This window comes from Ambystoma mexicanum, chromosome 9 (genome assembly GCF_040938575.1).
Source record: "Ambystoma mexicanum isolate Mex_15411 chromosome 9, UKY_AmexF1_1, whole genome shotgun sequence".
NCBI classification, from domain to species: domain Eukaryota; kingdom Metazoa; phylum Chordata; class Amphibia; order Caudata; family Ambystomatidae; genus Ambystoma; species Ambystoma mexicanum.
Genome location: NC_090931.1, coordinates 108,974,139 through 108,990,543, shown reverse-complemented (window position 1 = coordinate 108,990,543; position 16,405 = coordinate 108,974,139). Strand labels below are relative to the sequence as shown.

General features: G+C 44.0%; 1 protein-coding gene across 4 annotated transcripts in view; it reads left to right on the top strand.

Annotated features, from left to right (window-relative positions):
• Window positions 1-15,891, top strand: part of NCAM1 (neural cell adhesion molecule 1) — a 948,636-nt gene extending 932,745 nt beyond the window's left edge. For 2 of the 4 annotated variants that reach the window (XM_069614261.1, XM_069614260.1), the window contains 3 exons: window positions 2,067-2,274; window positions 2,682-2,798; window positions 15,487-15,692. In XM_069614261.1, the coding sequence (XP_069470362.1) occupies window positions 2,067-2,274; window positions 2,682-2,798; window positions 15,487-15,607 (446 nt within the window). In that variant the 3' untranslated portion in view covers window positions 15,608-15,692. Of the gene's footprint in view, window positions 1-2,066; window positions 2,275-2,681; window positions 2,799-6,018; window positions 6,778-15,486 lie in introns of all 4 variants that reach the window. The other 2 variants (XM_069614259.1, XM_069614258.1) reach the window with 2 other exon arrangements.
• Window positions 15,892-16,405: the final 514 nt, after the last annotated feature.

The window sequence follows — 16,405 nt, the reverse complement described above, 5'->3', positions numbered from 1 at the left end:
CATCCTAATGAAAGGAAGGCTCTCTCGGGAAGTATTAAGCCAGGGAGATCATTATTTTTAAATAAGTCTTTCATATAATGCTTGATGTGCATATTTTATGATAGTGATATTTCGGGATGTGAGGAGCTCTTTGTTATTTAAATAATGTTTTTTTTATATTGTGTGGTTAGACGCACTTGAAAAAATTGTTTGCTATTTCGTAAACCGCTTTACCGACCCAGCGGCATGCCTTAGAATTCGGTGTCTACAGACACATCAATCAAGAGCCATGAAGACATTGCAATTGAACAGTAGCTCTATGCAAGCTGGAACTACCTCAAGGCATCTCACGTACGCTTCCACAGCCCCGCATTGTAAAGAGGAATCTTGAATGAGATCGAAGACATGCCCCAATGCCCAGGCATGAGGAGCACGCAGAACGTGTAATTTATCTGGGATTCCTGCCTATCATCAAGGGATGTCTGGGTAATGCGCCAATACCAAATACCAGGCAATTGGTCAAGTGGTTGCCAAAGTTGTGAACAATGATGTTCGTTATCATGATCAAATATTAAACTACTAGTGTACAGGCCCATGTACACGTCCAAAAGGCAGGTTTTCAATGATACACAGTAGGCCCACTAAATATCCTAAGCCAACAGCTCCCTCTAGCAGTGACAACAGGCAAAGCTATGCAAATTGGACCACTGTATATCCTTAGGCGACAGCTCCCTCTAGCCGTGACAACAGGCGAAGCTACTGCATCGGACAAACATACATCTTGCCTTTTATTATTTTGTTAGATTAGATATTCTGGCCCTCATTAGGACCCTGGCGTTAAGCGGTTAACGGCGTCATAAAAGGTTGCGGCGCCGTTAACCCCTTAACGCCTTACTTCGAGGTCCCTTTGCGGCTCCCGACCTTAACGGCTGGTCTGGACCAGCCGTTAAAGTAGGGACCCGCAAAGGGACTTTGAAGGTAATTATGGTACTGCAATTTGCGGTACCGTAATTACCGCCTTCCCCATTCCCATTGAGCCCTATGGGGCAAAAATGGGAATGGGGAAGGGCCAATGGTAAATGGGGAATTACCGCCCCACCAACCTTGGAATGGGGTGGTAATTCCCCATTTAACCATGGCGGAGTCGGTAAGTTACCGGCGTTAACCATGGCGCTAATAGCGCCATTGGTTTACGTCGGGGTCCTAATGAGGGCCTCTGACTTAATCACAGACAATTATGGACAGTAGATAATTTAATTAGGCAGGGTGTAATAATAGAATGCTTTAACATTTGTAACATTGTTCATTAAACTGACATTTAGGGTATAAATGTTTTTCTGTTTTTTCATGCCGCTGGCACCCTTCGATATTAGAATCATTTAGACTCCACATTGTTACCAGCGCTGAGTTAGTACCTATTTTATACCCCACTTTTAATATTATAACACATTTCAAATATATAGCACACCATGCCAAATTCCTAACGTAGTAGTAATAGTCAATGTAATGATCACCTACTTTCACATGTATTCTGTTTATTAACCCTTGCAATGGTGAACTCTATCTGCAGTCTGGAGAGGAAGGAACGGTGGGAGCACAGACGTCTGAGGCAAGCGCTTAGATCAGAGAGCTACTTCAGCAGCAAACTACCTAGCACATGACATCGTGACCTGGGCAGTTTCATGTCAAGCAATAGTGGAGGTCTTTTCAAAGCCGGGGCCATATGCTACTGCCGTTTTTCATTAAGTTGTACTTGGATGCGGCTGTCGCATGTTTCATGTGGTCTGTGGGTGTGTATCTCTTATCTGAGGTTTCAATGGGTGAGCCAGTGACCCATAATTGTTAAGCAGCCATTTTGCGAGGTCTCTTAATTGTTTTATAAGACTGCGGCCAAAATGGTTTTAAAATGTGGTCAATTCAGAATACGTAATAGATTTGAATCAAAAGATGAAAGCTGGCGGGGTCAGCCCAATCGCAGAACCTTCTGAAGTCACCTAGCTCTTTACAGATATGCATTTCTTGGTGAACTTATTAATAAGCAAGAAGATCTTTTTAGTCTAGCATGATGTTTCTGTTTCTTATAATAGCAGGTCCAAGCCATGGTTCCGGGCTGGGCACTGGTGCCATCGTGGGTATCCTGATCATCGTGTTTGTCATCCTCCTGGTTGTGGTTGACGTCACCTGCTACTTCCTGAACAAGTGTGGCCTGTTGATGTGCATCGCCGTGAACCTGTGCGGCAAATCCGGCCCAGGAGCGAAGGGCAAAGACATTGAAGAGGGAAAAGCCGCCTTCTCGTAAGCGTTCTTTCTCTCATTTTAATTGCTTAAAGGGAAATGCTGAAAAGGAGTCCATCCATAAACAAGCATTGGCAAAGCCCACAGTTTTGGCCTTTGCGCTTGTTCATTGCATTTTACATTTATAATCATGAATGCAGTAAATCCATGTCCGCCTGAAACCCAGTAATGTCTGCAAGTCCGTTTTTTGCACCACCATTATATTGGTAATAAACATAGTGAAAAGACTTCCATGTACCACATTGTTCGCAATTGGCTCAACATGATAACGGTTAGATACTAAGATGTGGTATTTTAGATTTTAAAATTCAACTCAAAGAACATTGCTTTGCTGTGTAGTTGCAACGCCGCAGGGAGATTTGGTTTGAAGTGACACCTTCTGCATCCACTGTTTCAATTCCTTACAGGAAAGACGAATCTAAGGAGCCCATTGTGGAAGTGAGGACGGAAGAAGAGAGGACCCCAAACCACGACGGAGGCAACCAGACCGAACCCAATGAAACCACTCCGTTAACAGAACCTGAGTGAGTTGCACGTGTCTGTGTGGATATTGTGGTGGTAATGTCTCCTCGCAGCTTGCTTCTTAACACCTTCGAGGGAGCCGTGAAGGACTTGGGTGGCGTATGGGGATTCAGGCCAGATCTCACACTGCGTGGTTCCTGCACCCTCCCCCGTACGCACCAAAACTCCTAAGAAGCTACATGTGTTTGAAATGTAAGATAACGTTCTCACAACCGCAAACAGTGCCATCCACAGTCTTGTTGCAACTCAGCACCTCTGCTCAGTGCTGACCTTTCTATTATTTTTCAGTGGGGAATTTCTAATATTACTGAATCTTCTGTCAAAAAGTCACTGGACTATCCTGTAAACAGAATCTGCACACTGCAGTAAAACAAATATGCCATATAGTTATAACGCAAGGAAACATGCCACGGACCGAGAGTAATGTTTAATGTGTAGAGGCCTGCATCAGCACTGAAACTCACAAGCTTTTCATCCTGCAATACTTCTGAGTTAAAATGTGCCGTGTGAAGGTGGCAACTGTCCAGGTGAAGCCTCTTAGCCCAAGCCCACCTGTGGGAGCCCATGACCCGCTCATATAGCCCAGCGCAGTCCTTTCGTCACATTTGAGCACTGTTACTCACTTTACCAATTCATTCAGTATGGCAATGACCTTCCGCTTAGACTTCCGCCTCTGCCTCAGAGGAAATGCCGTTGTGTTAAGATGCCGAGGCAGATCTCTCCCTTACTTACAGCCAGTCAACATGTTGGTGATCTTCAGTGAGGACCTGGGAGATCTTCTTGAAAACACACTTGGGAAGCGCTCCAAAATGTAAAGTGAAATGAGGCCATCGCACTACTCCCCCAGGATAGTTGCCTGGATGTGGTGGTACAATGAAGATGAAATGGGGCATGTGGACCAGTCTGCCCACAGGAAATGGGTCTTCCGATTGGCTTCAGGGTGCTGTTCTGGCACACAGGCTCTCGCATTTCCCTCCAGCGGCCGTGAGCCCTTTTAGTTTCGCTATATAATTTGATCAGTCACCAATTTGAAAGTGAGATTCATTTGCAAATGTTCACAGTGGCCAATGGAAAAAGAGCAGGAAGATGGAGTGTGAGCGTATATTTCACATCACGAGGAAATCTGCCTTCATGTAGCCTCATCTTCTTCAGTTGTTGGCCTCGCCTTTCTTCTATTTATCACTCTGGAAAGAGGCAAAAAGTACAGTTTTTAAGTTATAATTGAGAGGATTATTTCAAAATACCCGATAATTTAGAATTTGCAAAGATTATTTGCAAATCAAATGGATTATGTAGGCTACCTGGAATGTGAGATTGCTTTTAGTTGGAAAGGTGTTAGCTATTAAACATGCTGAGAATGACTCATGGTACCAATTCACAAGAGGGACCCACTCCACTACTTGCAGAGCTGTCACAAGGCTTCAAAGCAGTCTCTTAAAAGAAGAAAGCCTTCTTAAATCGGTTCATGGAAAGTCCTCTTTTTTTCCAGTGAAAACACTATTGCCGATTGTTTTGTTTTTGTGCACCGATTGTTTTTGATTGCTTACTGGCGCAGTGTGAAATATGTTTAAAAGAAAAACCGCTTTGAATGGGTACATGAAGTAAATTGAAAATGGTTACATGTGTTTTTACAGAGGTCGCGTATCTCATTCGCACTTTACCCGTGCATTTTCCCCTCGTATGTGTTTTAATTAAACGGTAGGGTGTCCCCCAAACCCGCTCTAGCCAACACCTCTAGAACCTCATCCTGCCACCCACCCCTATCCCCAAATATACAACATATATGTATGAGCAAATTGAGGAAAACGACCAGTAGGAAAAACACGGAACACGAATGAAAATATATGCATGAGAAATAATAATAGTGCTAATAAGAGACATACATTCAATAATGAAGCACATTTCTAAATCTTATTAATGTTTAATATTCAGTATTAACTAAGTGGCTTCATAAAGTGGTTAACACTCTGGCAAGATGGCCTAGTGTTTCACTAGGAGGACCAACACTGGTTATGATATGATATGCTATGTTTATTTGTATAGCGCCTATACACAATGTGTTTGAAAGCGCTTCAAGGCAGGGGAGAGACCAAAGGAAAATACAATGACATTCTTACAGGCCATGAACAGTAAGGATGTGAAATTAACTATCGTACTCGGCCAAATGACATTTCAGATAATGCAAGAGCTAAGACGTAAATAAGGAAGGGAGGGGGAGAGTGAGAAGGAAATGGAAAAAGACAGGCGACTATCATAATAGGCCTGACAGCATTTCTTGTAGAGCCGGAGAAAAACAAAAGGTGAGGGAGAGAGGTGCGGAAAGGGAGGGAAGGAACAAAACAAGCGACTTATCGTAGTGGGCCTGACGACATTTCGGATAGTGCTGGAGGGGGGCAAGTAAGAGGAGGAGGTTGAGACAGACGAGGCTGCTATCGTACTAGGTCCAGGGACAATTCTGATGTAGTAAGTGCATGGAAGAAAGTAAGGAGGGGAGATAGGAAAAGGGAGAAAGGGAGTTGAGAACAGAGAGTACGCAGTCAAAAAGAGTGGAGAAGCAAGAGAGGAGAGCGAATACAATTGCAGAAATCAGTAGTAACACATAATGTTGCAAGCCAGGATACAAGATGAAGATGGGAACAGCATGATTCAGGGCCACCATGAGTACAAGATGCAAAGGAAGTCCAGCATGAGAGTTGAGAAAGGGTGACACACTGTGAATCAATGAAGTCTATAGAAGTCAAATCCAGCATTGGCCACAAGACGATGTGCCCAAGGAATATCTTCAAATGATCTTGACTTAAATAAGAATGCATACGTTTTGGGGCCTCTTCCCATTTACCTCATTTGCCTTCAGGTGACATAGTTTGATTCATATAATTTCAGTTGCCTTTATTCAACCTGCACCTTCGCTATTCTCTTCTCTGCTAGCGTGTGCAGTAGACCCCCCAAACTGCCTTTCGCTTGGTATTCAGTTGAAGTGCAGAGATATGGATGGATACATTTTAAATACGATTCCACAACGGTTCTCTCACTTGCTCTGAAACTTCCCTGCACTCTGGAGTCCACATGCGGCTGCACTGAGTTGCCCTTTGCTTCACTGTCTGTTTGCTTTTAACAGCATGCTGTCTTTGTTCTTGGTGTGTGCGCGCGGCTGGCTTCGGCTCGTTTCTGTCATTTTTGGCTTTCATTTTCTATTCTCTTCTACTCCTATCATCCTCACAGGCATGCCGCTGACACCACAGCTACTGTCGAGGACATGCTGCCTTCTGTAACAACGGTCACCACTAACTCTGACACTATCACCGAAACCTTTGCCACTGCTCAAAACAGTCCCACCAGTGAGAGCACAACACTAACCTCCAGCACCGCCCCACCTGCCTCCACTGTCCTCGAGTCAAACTCTGTTCCGCCCAGTCAGACCACTCCATCTGCTTCCTCGCCACCACCCACATCGACCCCAAAGGTTGCCCCTCTTGTTGATCTGAGCGATACCCCAGCTTCTGCACCGGCCACTAATAATCCAACCTCGACAGTTGCGGCTAAACCAGGGGGAGTCCTCAGCCCCAGCGCTGCTAGCAAACCAACTGAGGCTTCCGCAACCCCAGCCAACAGTAAAGCGGTTAACTCCACTAGCCCGCCACCCTCTTCAGAAGCCAAACAGGTCAAACCGGAAGCCTCGAGTGTCAAAAGTCCTGAAAAGGAAGGGGCGCAGCCCAGCGCAGTGAAGAGCCCAACAGAGGCAGCCAAGAATCCAACCAGCCCGAAGAGTGAGGCTGCCTCCGTCAGCTCTACAAACCCCTCCCAGAATGAGGACTTTCAAATGGACGGAGGGACCTTCAAGACCCCAGACATTGACCTTGCAAAGGATGTTTTTGCAGCTCTTGGCACTTCTGCTTCTGCCTCTGTGGCTGGTGGGCAAGCTCCTGAGCTTGCTCCTTCCACTGCAGACACCTCTGTATCGCCCGCTCCAGCGAAGACCGAGTATGGCTTCTCTTAATCTTCTGTTGCCTGTGTTGCTTGTGTCTGTGCGTTCGTGCTGTGCTGTGCACTACATGTGGTGTTGCTAATACTAATCTCATTGTTTTATAATAAACTAACCCAGCAGTGAAAGTTAATGCCTACAAATGGGGGAGTGGGTGCGGGACTAAGGTCATAAAAAGGTTCACTTCTCATTGGTCAGAAGGAGAGATCTAATTTTCTTTGCAGTGTCAAGGGAAATAATATGCTACATATTTAGACGTCATGTTTGTTGTAGGCCTAGCAATTGGGTCAAGTCATGAGATATTATTATTTCCTGCTGTGATGTATGACAGTCTTTTACCCCACAACTGATACATTTGCCTGCTTCTTAAGAGAACAAATATAACAGTCACAATTAACATTGGAACCATTGAGTCTACACTCATTAGATGCCCTAGTTGAGTGCCATCAAGAACCTACATTCTGGCATTTAGCGAGTCATCTCATGACCATGAGAAGCATGGGGCACAATGAGATAAGGCCTTTATGTCTGTCTTACTGAGTAAACTGGTTCTCTTCCACATCTAAGAAATGCTTGAGTGTACCAAGCAGTGTAACAAATAATATCCAGTTATTGTGAATAGTAAACCTATATTTAGAGTATAGCAGAATCACGGCGTTTTTGATTTTACCACTTTACATTGTGCCCTTAAATTGTGCCACTGGCACCTGCACTAAATACTGCATAATTTAGTTGATATTGGAATGCACGCTCCATGCCCTTTCCATCTTCAGGTAAGTTTACTGATTAGGTGCCTCCCGGAATGCTTAGATGTTCCCAGCTCCCCCCAACCCATTATAGTTCTGTTTTTTTAATCCAATCAATTTTACTTTCACTTGCAAAAAATATGATGTCATACTCATCTGTTCTGCGAGCACACCCCCATTCACGTATGCAAGGAAAATCAGTGACCTTGGTTGGTCAGCATGCCTATATCGCTCTGTAAAATACGAATGACCGATTTCATCGGTCTAAATGCTTGTATCTAACACACGCTATTGTATCTGGCATTCAGATTAGTAATAGAAATTTCTCCCACTGAAGAAGTATGCAATATATCATAAACAAAGAAAAACGAAATTGAAAGTCACATCTTAAAATCAAGGCAAAGAGTACTTAGTGGCAGGTCTGAAAACTCTACTTAGAACCTCCATGGATCAAGAGATGTGCAGTGCGCTCCTGACCTATTCTCCATAACATCTTAGCTTCTGTGTCTGCACCATCTAAAATTCCTACATCCTGTCCCGTCTCCTTTCATCCATGTTTATATGATGTCCAAGCATGGGGAAGGGACCGAGGCCTTTCATCGGGAAAATACACAACCTTGGGTGCATAGACGGTGCACATCAGCTTGGCAAAGCCCTCCCTTTCATGCCCCGCCCACTGGCGATGTCTTGGCAAAGCCCTGCCCTTTCATGCCCTGCCCGCTGGCGATGTCCGCTGGCCCATTTAACTGTGCTCGGTGGAACTGGAGGCCTATCAGCACGTGGGCTTTTGTTTTCCTGTGGCACGCCATATTTTTTATGTTGTAGTTTATTTATTCTTTTTTCATCGTTCCCCCAATAGTTGCTTGCTTTGATGATAACATTTCAGTGCCTAATTCCCACTCATTGTGCCTGGAATGCCTAGGACCAGACCGCGATTGGGATCTTTGCACGTTTTGCAATGTGCTGTTAGAGAGGACCCTTGGGGGAAGCCTTATTCATGGGAAAGCCCTCTTCAAGAATAGCCTAGTCAGAATTTGTCAGTTTGTGAAGACCACATTGATGAAAGAGGAAGCTTGATGTGAGAACTTTCCCTTTTTCCCTAAGCACCACGGCTTGTAGACTCATTTCCATTGGCCTCCGGCACTGAAAGTGTTCCTTGTGAGCCTATTCCGACTAGCAACCATATCATTGACATCTCTAAAGCTCCCCTTTGTGCTGCTAATATCGGCCTCTGGTTGAGCATTCTTGTAAGTCTGTTACCAGAGGGTACGGTAGAGTTGACCCTATGCACACTAAACTAAGAAAGGGGCTGACACAAGGGACTTTGTTCCAGAGATTGTTTGACCGGGTACCAGTGTTCAGCACGAGGGACTCCTGCAGAATGATAAATTGACTTCCTGGAACAACACAGCTGCTCCAGCACAGTTTTCCTTCCCACCAGTGTCGCAGATCAGATTTGTGTGCAGTATTTCGAGAGGTGGGAGAGCACTCGTCTGGATAGATATAATCAGCCCAGAGATTCTTGACAGAGTCTTCCTTAGGCCTTTCAACTTCAGGAACTGGCAAGCAGACTTCCTCTGAAGAGGCAGGACTCTCTTACAAGGCCATTGCTGACAGAAGTACCAGCTCTAGAAGAGACACAGGCTTCACATGCTTCCTGCGGCCAGGCAAGAGAACTTGGGTCATGCAAGTGTTGACTACATGGACAACATTGTCCTTTGGGCCTTTGGGGGCCCTTAGACTTCCTTGCACTTTGGCACATCGGACAGGAGTCATCAACCTTCCAGGCACATTGAGTGCAGCACCCTCAGGTGTAGACCGGTTTCTTGTGAGATCACATGCCATGAAGAGCTACTTTTAATGCCTCATTAAAGTGGTTCTGGCTTCAGTTATGCCGACAGCACTTCCAACGGTACAGCCTCTGTTGCCAATGGACATCCCTCCTCCTTTTCTGAAGGACCCTCGTCCACCTTCATTTGATCCTGTGTCTATTCCTTTTACCCTCTTTGTTGTGGTGCCCCCAGCGCCCTAATTATCTGTGATGCTCCTTTTGCCTTTTGCCAACGGCTCTACATCAACCTACCAAACCCGAGCAGTCAAAGTATAGGATGATCAAGGGAATCAGGATCTGTTCTACATTTTTTAAATACTTTTTTTTTTTTTAAGTCTTCTTTTTGCTGGTGCATTTTTGGTCGACCAGAATTCAACCTGCTTTAAAAAAATGTTTATTATGGGTGATGCAAACCCATGCCCGCCCTCTCTACCCTACTCCACGCGTATCACCTCCTACCTCCCACACACCCGTACTTCTCTAGCCCCTCATACACATATACCTGTACCAGTACCAATTTGATCTAAATTGGTCAATTCGATCAAAAGTGTGCAACCAAATAAGGATACCATTAGGATCAAGATGAGGAAGGAAGTCATTACCCTCATTCGGCACGCGCCTCTCGTGAAGGGCTGGAATCCCTTACGGAGTTCACTGGTCCTTCTATTCCAGAGGCACCTGCTTCTTAGAATGATGTTTTGGCTTCTTTTTTTGGATGAAGTTCAGAAGATCTGGTCAAAATCGCATTCGGTCCAGCCTGTCAATAAGCAAATGAATCTGTGATACCGACCGGTCCCTTCATAGAAGTTAAATAGATCTGTCAGACACATCCGTCAGTAGGTGGTCGGTCAAAAAACCGAAAAAAAATATCGAATTACCAAAATCTCGAATTTAAAATCTCGGAAAAAAAAATATTGAATTATTTATTTATTTATTTATATGTATTTGTGGGTTCAGGTAAGTATAAAAAAAAGGGTAAAATTAAAAAAATGAAAAAAGGGGGGTTGGGGGGAACCCCCCATTTCAAAATAAAAACGTATTAAAAAAAATTCGAGATTTTTTTTTTCGAGATTTTCAATTCAATATTTTTTTTTTTCGAGATTTTTTAATTCGGTTTTTTGACTATAAACCCCGTCAGTAGTGGCGGCAGCCAGCATATGGAATAAATCTGCCTCTTCATCATCTCGTTTGAACAAGGAGAATAAACTCCTTGGCAGCGTTGGATGCAAGGTCTAACAGAATGCAACCCTTGCAGCCTACAATCAGTGGCAGGTTGTCTTGCTTTTGATTCCCCAGTTTGGAACCAGTTGTTCATAGACCCCAGTATAACTTCTGTTTCCTATAAGGAAGGGGTGTTTCTCTCCCAATCCCACTTGTTTGCAAGTGTGGATCTTTGGAAGGAGATACACAAACTACAATCCATTAGGGCATTTTAGGAGGTGCCTCCAAGAGGAACTGCAGCTCATTCCACACATTATTCACCATTCAGCTAGGCCTGGATCTTTCTCTCCTTAACTTCTCTCTTCCCTTACAAAGGTTTGAGATCATTACACTGGCTTGCATACCTTTCTTTTCAGTACGAGATTGAAAATCTGTGGTTGACCTAACGGACGTTTCCCTTATGTTCCGATTCGGCTTCATCAGAAGATCCATCCATTTTTCTTTGCAGCCCAGAAATGTCAGTACATAGTCCTCTCTTTTGGTTTGATCAAAGCTCCTAGTGTAGTCACTGAGTTGTTGGCACAAGTTACCTCGATTCTCGGCCTCTGTGATGTCAATCTTGGTCGACTGGCTCCTTCAAGCAAGCAGTCCCGGGGAGAGGATTATTTGAGCTCAGACTCTGGTAAATTTTCTTCTGAGCATGGGATTTTCTATCATAAAGAACATGTCTCAGCACGTTCAGGCTCTACGAAACACATGCATTGGCTACATCTGGGATGCCACTCAGAGCAAGGTTTTTCTTACGCAGCAGAGCCTGATAAGGGCATCTCAGCAACATCAGCGTTAATTTTCCAAAATTCCAAGGCATGGTTGACTTGTCTGTTACCACCGTGATTACCACTTGACTACACCTGGGGCATACACAATTGAACTTTATAAGAATTTGGAATCAGGACAAACGGACAAAGCTCATGATTGTCCCCATTCCAGAAACAAACAGGAAGTCGCTTGGTGGACCATGGAACAGAAGCGCATACAGGGTCTTCCCTTTCACAATATTCAGTGGGAGAGAACCATGAGTACAGATCCCTCTTTTGGCCTGAGAGCCTCCATGAAAGGCCACTACATTCATGACCTATGGGACTGAGAGAACTCAATGTTCTGGAACTAAAATCCAGTTGGCTGCCTTTAAAGGCCTTTGGCCTTTTTGTAGAGGGGAGCAGGCTCATGGCCATGACAGGCAATATGACTGCTATGTTTTACATAAATAGGAGGGGGGGCACCAAGTCAGAGCAGCAGTGTTTGCTGGCTCTGGATCAGAGCAACAGTCAACTATTCTGAAAGCTCACCATTGGCCAACTTAATTATGTTTTTCGGACCTAATGAATCTTTCCTCTGTTCCTCGCTAGCCTTCCCCAAGCAAATCGATCTCTTTTTCACGCCGGGTGGTCAGGTTGTTCACCCTCCCACAATCAGTGAAGTTTGGCAGCTTGGATCCTGAATGCGTAGTCCTGGTACACCTACATTTCGAACAGCAATTTGGTGTCCTAAACATGGCCAGAAAAGTCCACTAGCGCTCAGTATTGTAGCAAAGTGCCAGGGCTTTGCCACTGGTCCCCTTATAAGTAATTGGATCCTCACAAAGTATCATTAGATCTAGGTCTGCCTTTCATATTGGATCTCTCACATTTCGGCATCAGATCAGACGCGTACAGATCTCGCTTAGTGACCGTATCTGCCTGCCTCACTTCTGATAAACTAGATCTCTTTTACTCAAGTCTGATAATTAAAAGACACTTTGAAAGCCTGTTTACTGCTGTACACTACTTTTAGACCTCATCATCCTTCTTGAGATTTGAATAATATCTCAACTCTCTGGCTCAAGGCTACAATTAACATGAACTTAGTTTGCAGGAATAGAGCCTAGTAGTGATCACCTTAGCTGGGCAGTTCAATAAATTGCAGGCTGTATCTGACAAGGAGCCCCTTAGGTTGTTTTGTAAGGACAAAGTGATATTTAGAACTCACCCCTATTTTCTACCTAGAATAGTTTCTGATATCAGTTAGGAAAGATGCCTGCCCACCTTTTCCCCAAATCCCGGGAAGGACATAGAGAGGACCATCTATGTCTGGAAGTGTGTAGGGCCCTTACATTTTATCTGCAGACAACCAGCCAGGTTATGGTTTCCAGTTGGCTTTTTCAAAACATCCGACCATCTAGCGCTAGAAAGCAGACCTTATAGGCCACTATTACATGGTGCCATCCATTCTCGAAGCGCACAAGTGCAATAACAACTCTCTGCATAAGGGGCTCATATGATCAGAGCCAAGGCCGGCCCTGTTGCTTTTCAGAGGCACATCCTCTTTGAGGTCATTTGCGCTATTTTGGCCCCTTCGCCCACCTCCTGCAAAATATATTGGCAGGACATCCATTCCAGGGCCAATGTCATGATTTGGCAGTTAGTCGTGCAAGATATTGCTGGTTGAATTAGTGGCCATCCACCGTAACTTCCTATGCTAACTTCAACTAAGGAAGCTGTTCGTGGACATGTTGGCCCCTTCACACCAACCTCTAGTTCTGGCAGTCCCCTAGTCTCTGATGGCCTTTTAGCTTCTTGCACCTAGCAGTTCTCTAGTCTTCAAAGGTCTCTCGGCATCCTCAGTCCCCTAGTCTCGATTGGCCTCTCAGCTTCTTTCACTTATCAGTCCCCCCTAATATCTGATAGCCTCAGCTTCCTCCACCTAGTAGTCCCTTAGTGTCTGATGTCCTTGCCGCTTCTTCCATCTGGCAGTCCCCTAATCTCGGATGACCTCTCAGCTTCCTCCACCTAGCAGTTCCCTAGTCTCTGATGGCCTCACAGCTTCTTCCACCTAGCAGTCCCCTAATCTCGGATGACCTCTCAGCTTCCTCCACCCAGCAGTCCCCTAATCTCGGATGACCTCTCAGCTTCTTCCACCTAGCTGTCCCCTAGTCTCTGATGGCCTCACAGCTTCCTCCACCTAGCTGTCCCCTAGTCTCTGATGGCCTCACAGCTTCTTCCACCTAAGCTGATCCAGGACTTCCCCAATAGTCAAACTGAAATGTGGTAACACGCCCGTGGTAAGCACAAGAAATTATACTGGAAAGAAAGTTAACTTAGAATATGGGCCCTGGGGAAGCTGTCAGGTGAAACGCATGTAGGTAGGCTAAAACTTAGTTTTAAAGAAAAGAAACCAAATAAAAAACTGACGTTTTACAGAAAGACAGATGAAGAGCATAGACTATATCAGTCATTCCCTCTTAACCGTCTTTTTTAACGATCACCATACACAGTTCTCTCACTCTCCCAATCCGCTGATCCTTTCAAGAAATCCAGACAGCTCTGGATTGTATTTTAATCGCTCAGCCGCTAATGTGTCGCAAGGCTGAGAGTTATTATCTCATTAATTCATGCAGGATAATAAGGCAGGAGATACCATCCAGCATAAATTTCTTCTAGCTAAACAAGCAGCTCCTCATGAAGGAATTCACCCTTTTGGTGGCACATCATGGGTGGTGTTCGGGGATGGTAAATGCCAGCTTTATTCAGTGTGCACAATCAGCTGGAAGTGCTAGAAAAGTGAAATATAGTTCAACCAACCAAGAAGTAGAGCTATGTGTTGAGAAGTCCTCTGGGATGGCTGGTGCCAATGGCAGCTGAAAGGTCTCTATGGTGATGGGAAGCTCTCCTCTTATACTCAAGAGAGTGCTTTCATTAATATGGCTTAGGCAGAATATATTTAGAAAGTCACCCTGGGGGTCATTTTGTTCCAGGTAGAAGGAACGTTTCAAGGGTACCACTGTATGCAGGACTTGAAAAGCAGGAGTGTTTGGAAATTGGTCTGTAGTTTGCCAGTGTCTGCATCAGCGTCCTGTTTTTCATGGTAATCCCTGTGTGCCATCAACGGACACTAGTCTTCTTCTGTCAGGCCCAGCTACTGCAGTGTGTATCAGATTAGCGAAATGTTACTGATAAGTCACTCTCTGCTGCCAAAGCCCTTCTTTTGGATTATTAACACTTTTGATTAAAGCAGTTTTCAATGCCACATCCTTGTGAACTGCAATTTGGATTTTAATGTTGTTTTTAAGTGAAACGTGTTTGGCTCTTTGAGCCATTGTCCTCTGCGTTTTTTTCCATTCCATGTACAGTTTTCATAGAGAATTAGTGCTCTCTACGCATCGTTCACCAGTAATTGGTCCTTTCGAATCCACATGATAGATAAACAGTTTGTTTTTATCTTCCTTCCTTTTCCACCTGATTCTAAGCTTCATTATCTTTCTGGCATTTCGTGTTCAGGTTGTATTGTCATGAGTACAGAAAAGCCGCAAGCTGAACACATAAAGTTGCAGAACCCTGTAAATAAACAACTCCAGTACTGTTCGTTTATAGGTTCTCTGTTATATGTAATCTTTGCCTATTTTCCACCCTCCTCCTATCTTCTAAAGCTCAGTAATCAGCCCTGTCCGCAAGCATAGGTGCCCCTGGTGTATTGACAGTGATCCTATGGAAAAAGAGTTTCTATGGGTAGTCAGTCTTGCCTAATAGAATTTGTACTCCCACTTCGACCTTGGGATCATCACAGAACTAAGATAGTACGGCTGGTCTATTCAGTAGAAAAATCCTAAACTTTTTTCACAACTCACCCTTTTTTTTTCAAATCTGTTTTCGAAACTGACCACAGCAAAACTATTTGACAGAAATTGTCTGCTGACATCTTTTTACAAGAACATGGGTCATAGGTGCACTAAGACAATTCATGAATACATCACATTCCATATTGTCTCTTATAATGGGAGTCTGTCTCAAAAGTGGGACTATAAACTATAAAAACCCAGGACTGTCAATCTGATCGCTTTTGATATATTTTACTGAGCATGGAGAGCCCAGATAAGTTACGGTGAGACTCTGGCTTTCAATCACTAACCTCTGATTTTAACCATTGCTCCACAGGAAGGCCCCTGTAGAAGAAAACTCCAAGCCCGAAGATACGGAAGCGAAGACAACTGCGCCCGAAGTCAAGACGATCCCGAACAATGCCCCACAGACAAACGAAAACGAAAGCAAGGCATGATCCTGGAGCAGAGGAGGAAAGGAGCAACATTGACCGAGCATCTTCACCTGAGCATTTACGAGAAAAAAGAAAAAACACACACCCACACGCATTTCATTCCCTAGTGTCCTTTTTGCCTTTTTTTTTTTTAAATGAAGGTTTTTTTAGTTTTTTTGTTGATGTTGTAGTTTTCGTATTGAGGATTCCTTATGTCGTACACTTGCTCTTAAAAGAACAAATCCGAAAAAGGAAAAGATGCAAAATTCCGAGTCCTGCAGCCAAAATAAAGAGTGCTGTCCCAGAAATGACATGCGAAAAATAGAAAATCTTTGTAAAAATGTTGAGTGAGAGCAAAAGTGATAAGTTATAGATGTACAGCGGTCACAGAAAACAGCCTATTTTATTGTTTATTTGCTATACTTCGTGAAGACTGTCTCCATAAACACAGTCAAGTGCTACTAAAGCATCGCCCTACCCTCAAGTAAAATAATACAGATTGCAATTTATTTTCATACTTTTCCGTTCAGTTTAAATTAAGTCGCATTTTCAGTTGGTGTTGGCTGAAGTTTCTCCAAGCCTTTCCTTTTTCCAGCTAACTTCAGTTTACTACCCGTACATGTACACTATCATTTCATTTTCTTTTTTTTTAGGAAAAATGCCAAAATTGTAGCTTTTGAGTATATTTCAATTTGCAGTATTCAGCTACATATTTTTTTAATAATTTTTCATTTTTCGGGAGGGCGGGGTGGCATTGGACAGGGGCGTTTTTTGCCAACTTTATTTTCCAGTGTTTACAAGAGGCAAAATGTTTTTTTAAAC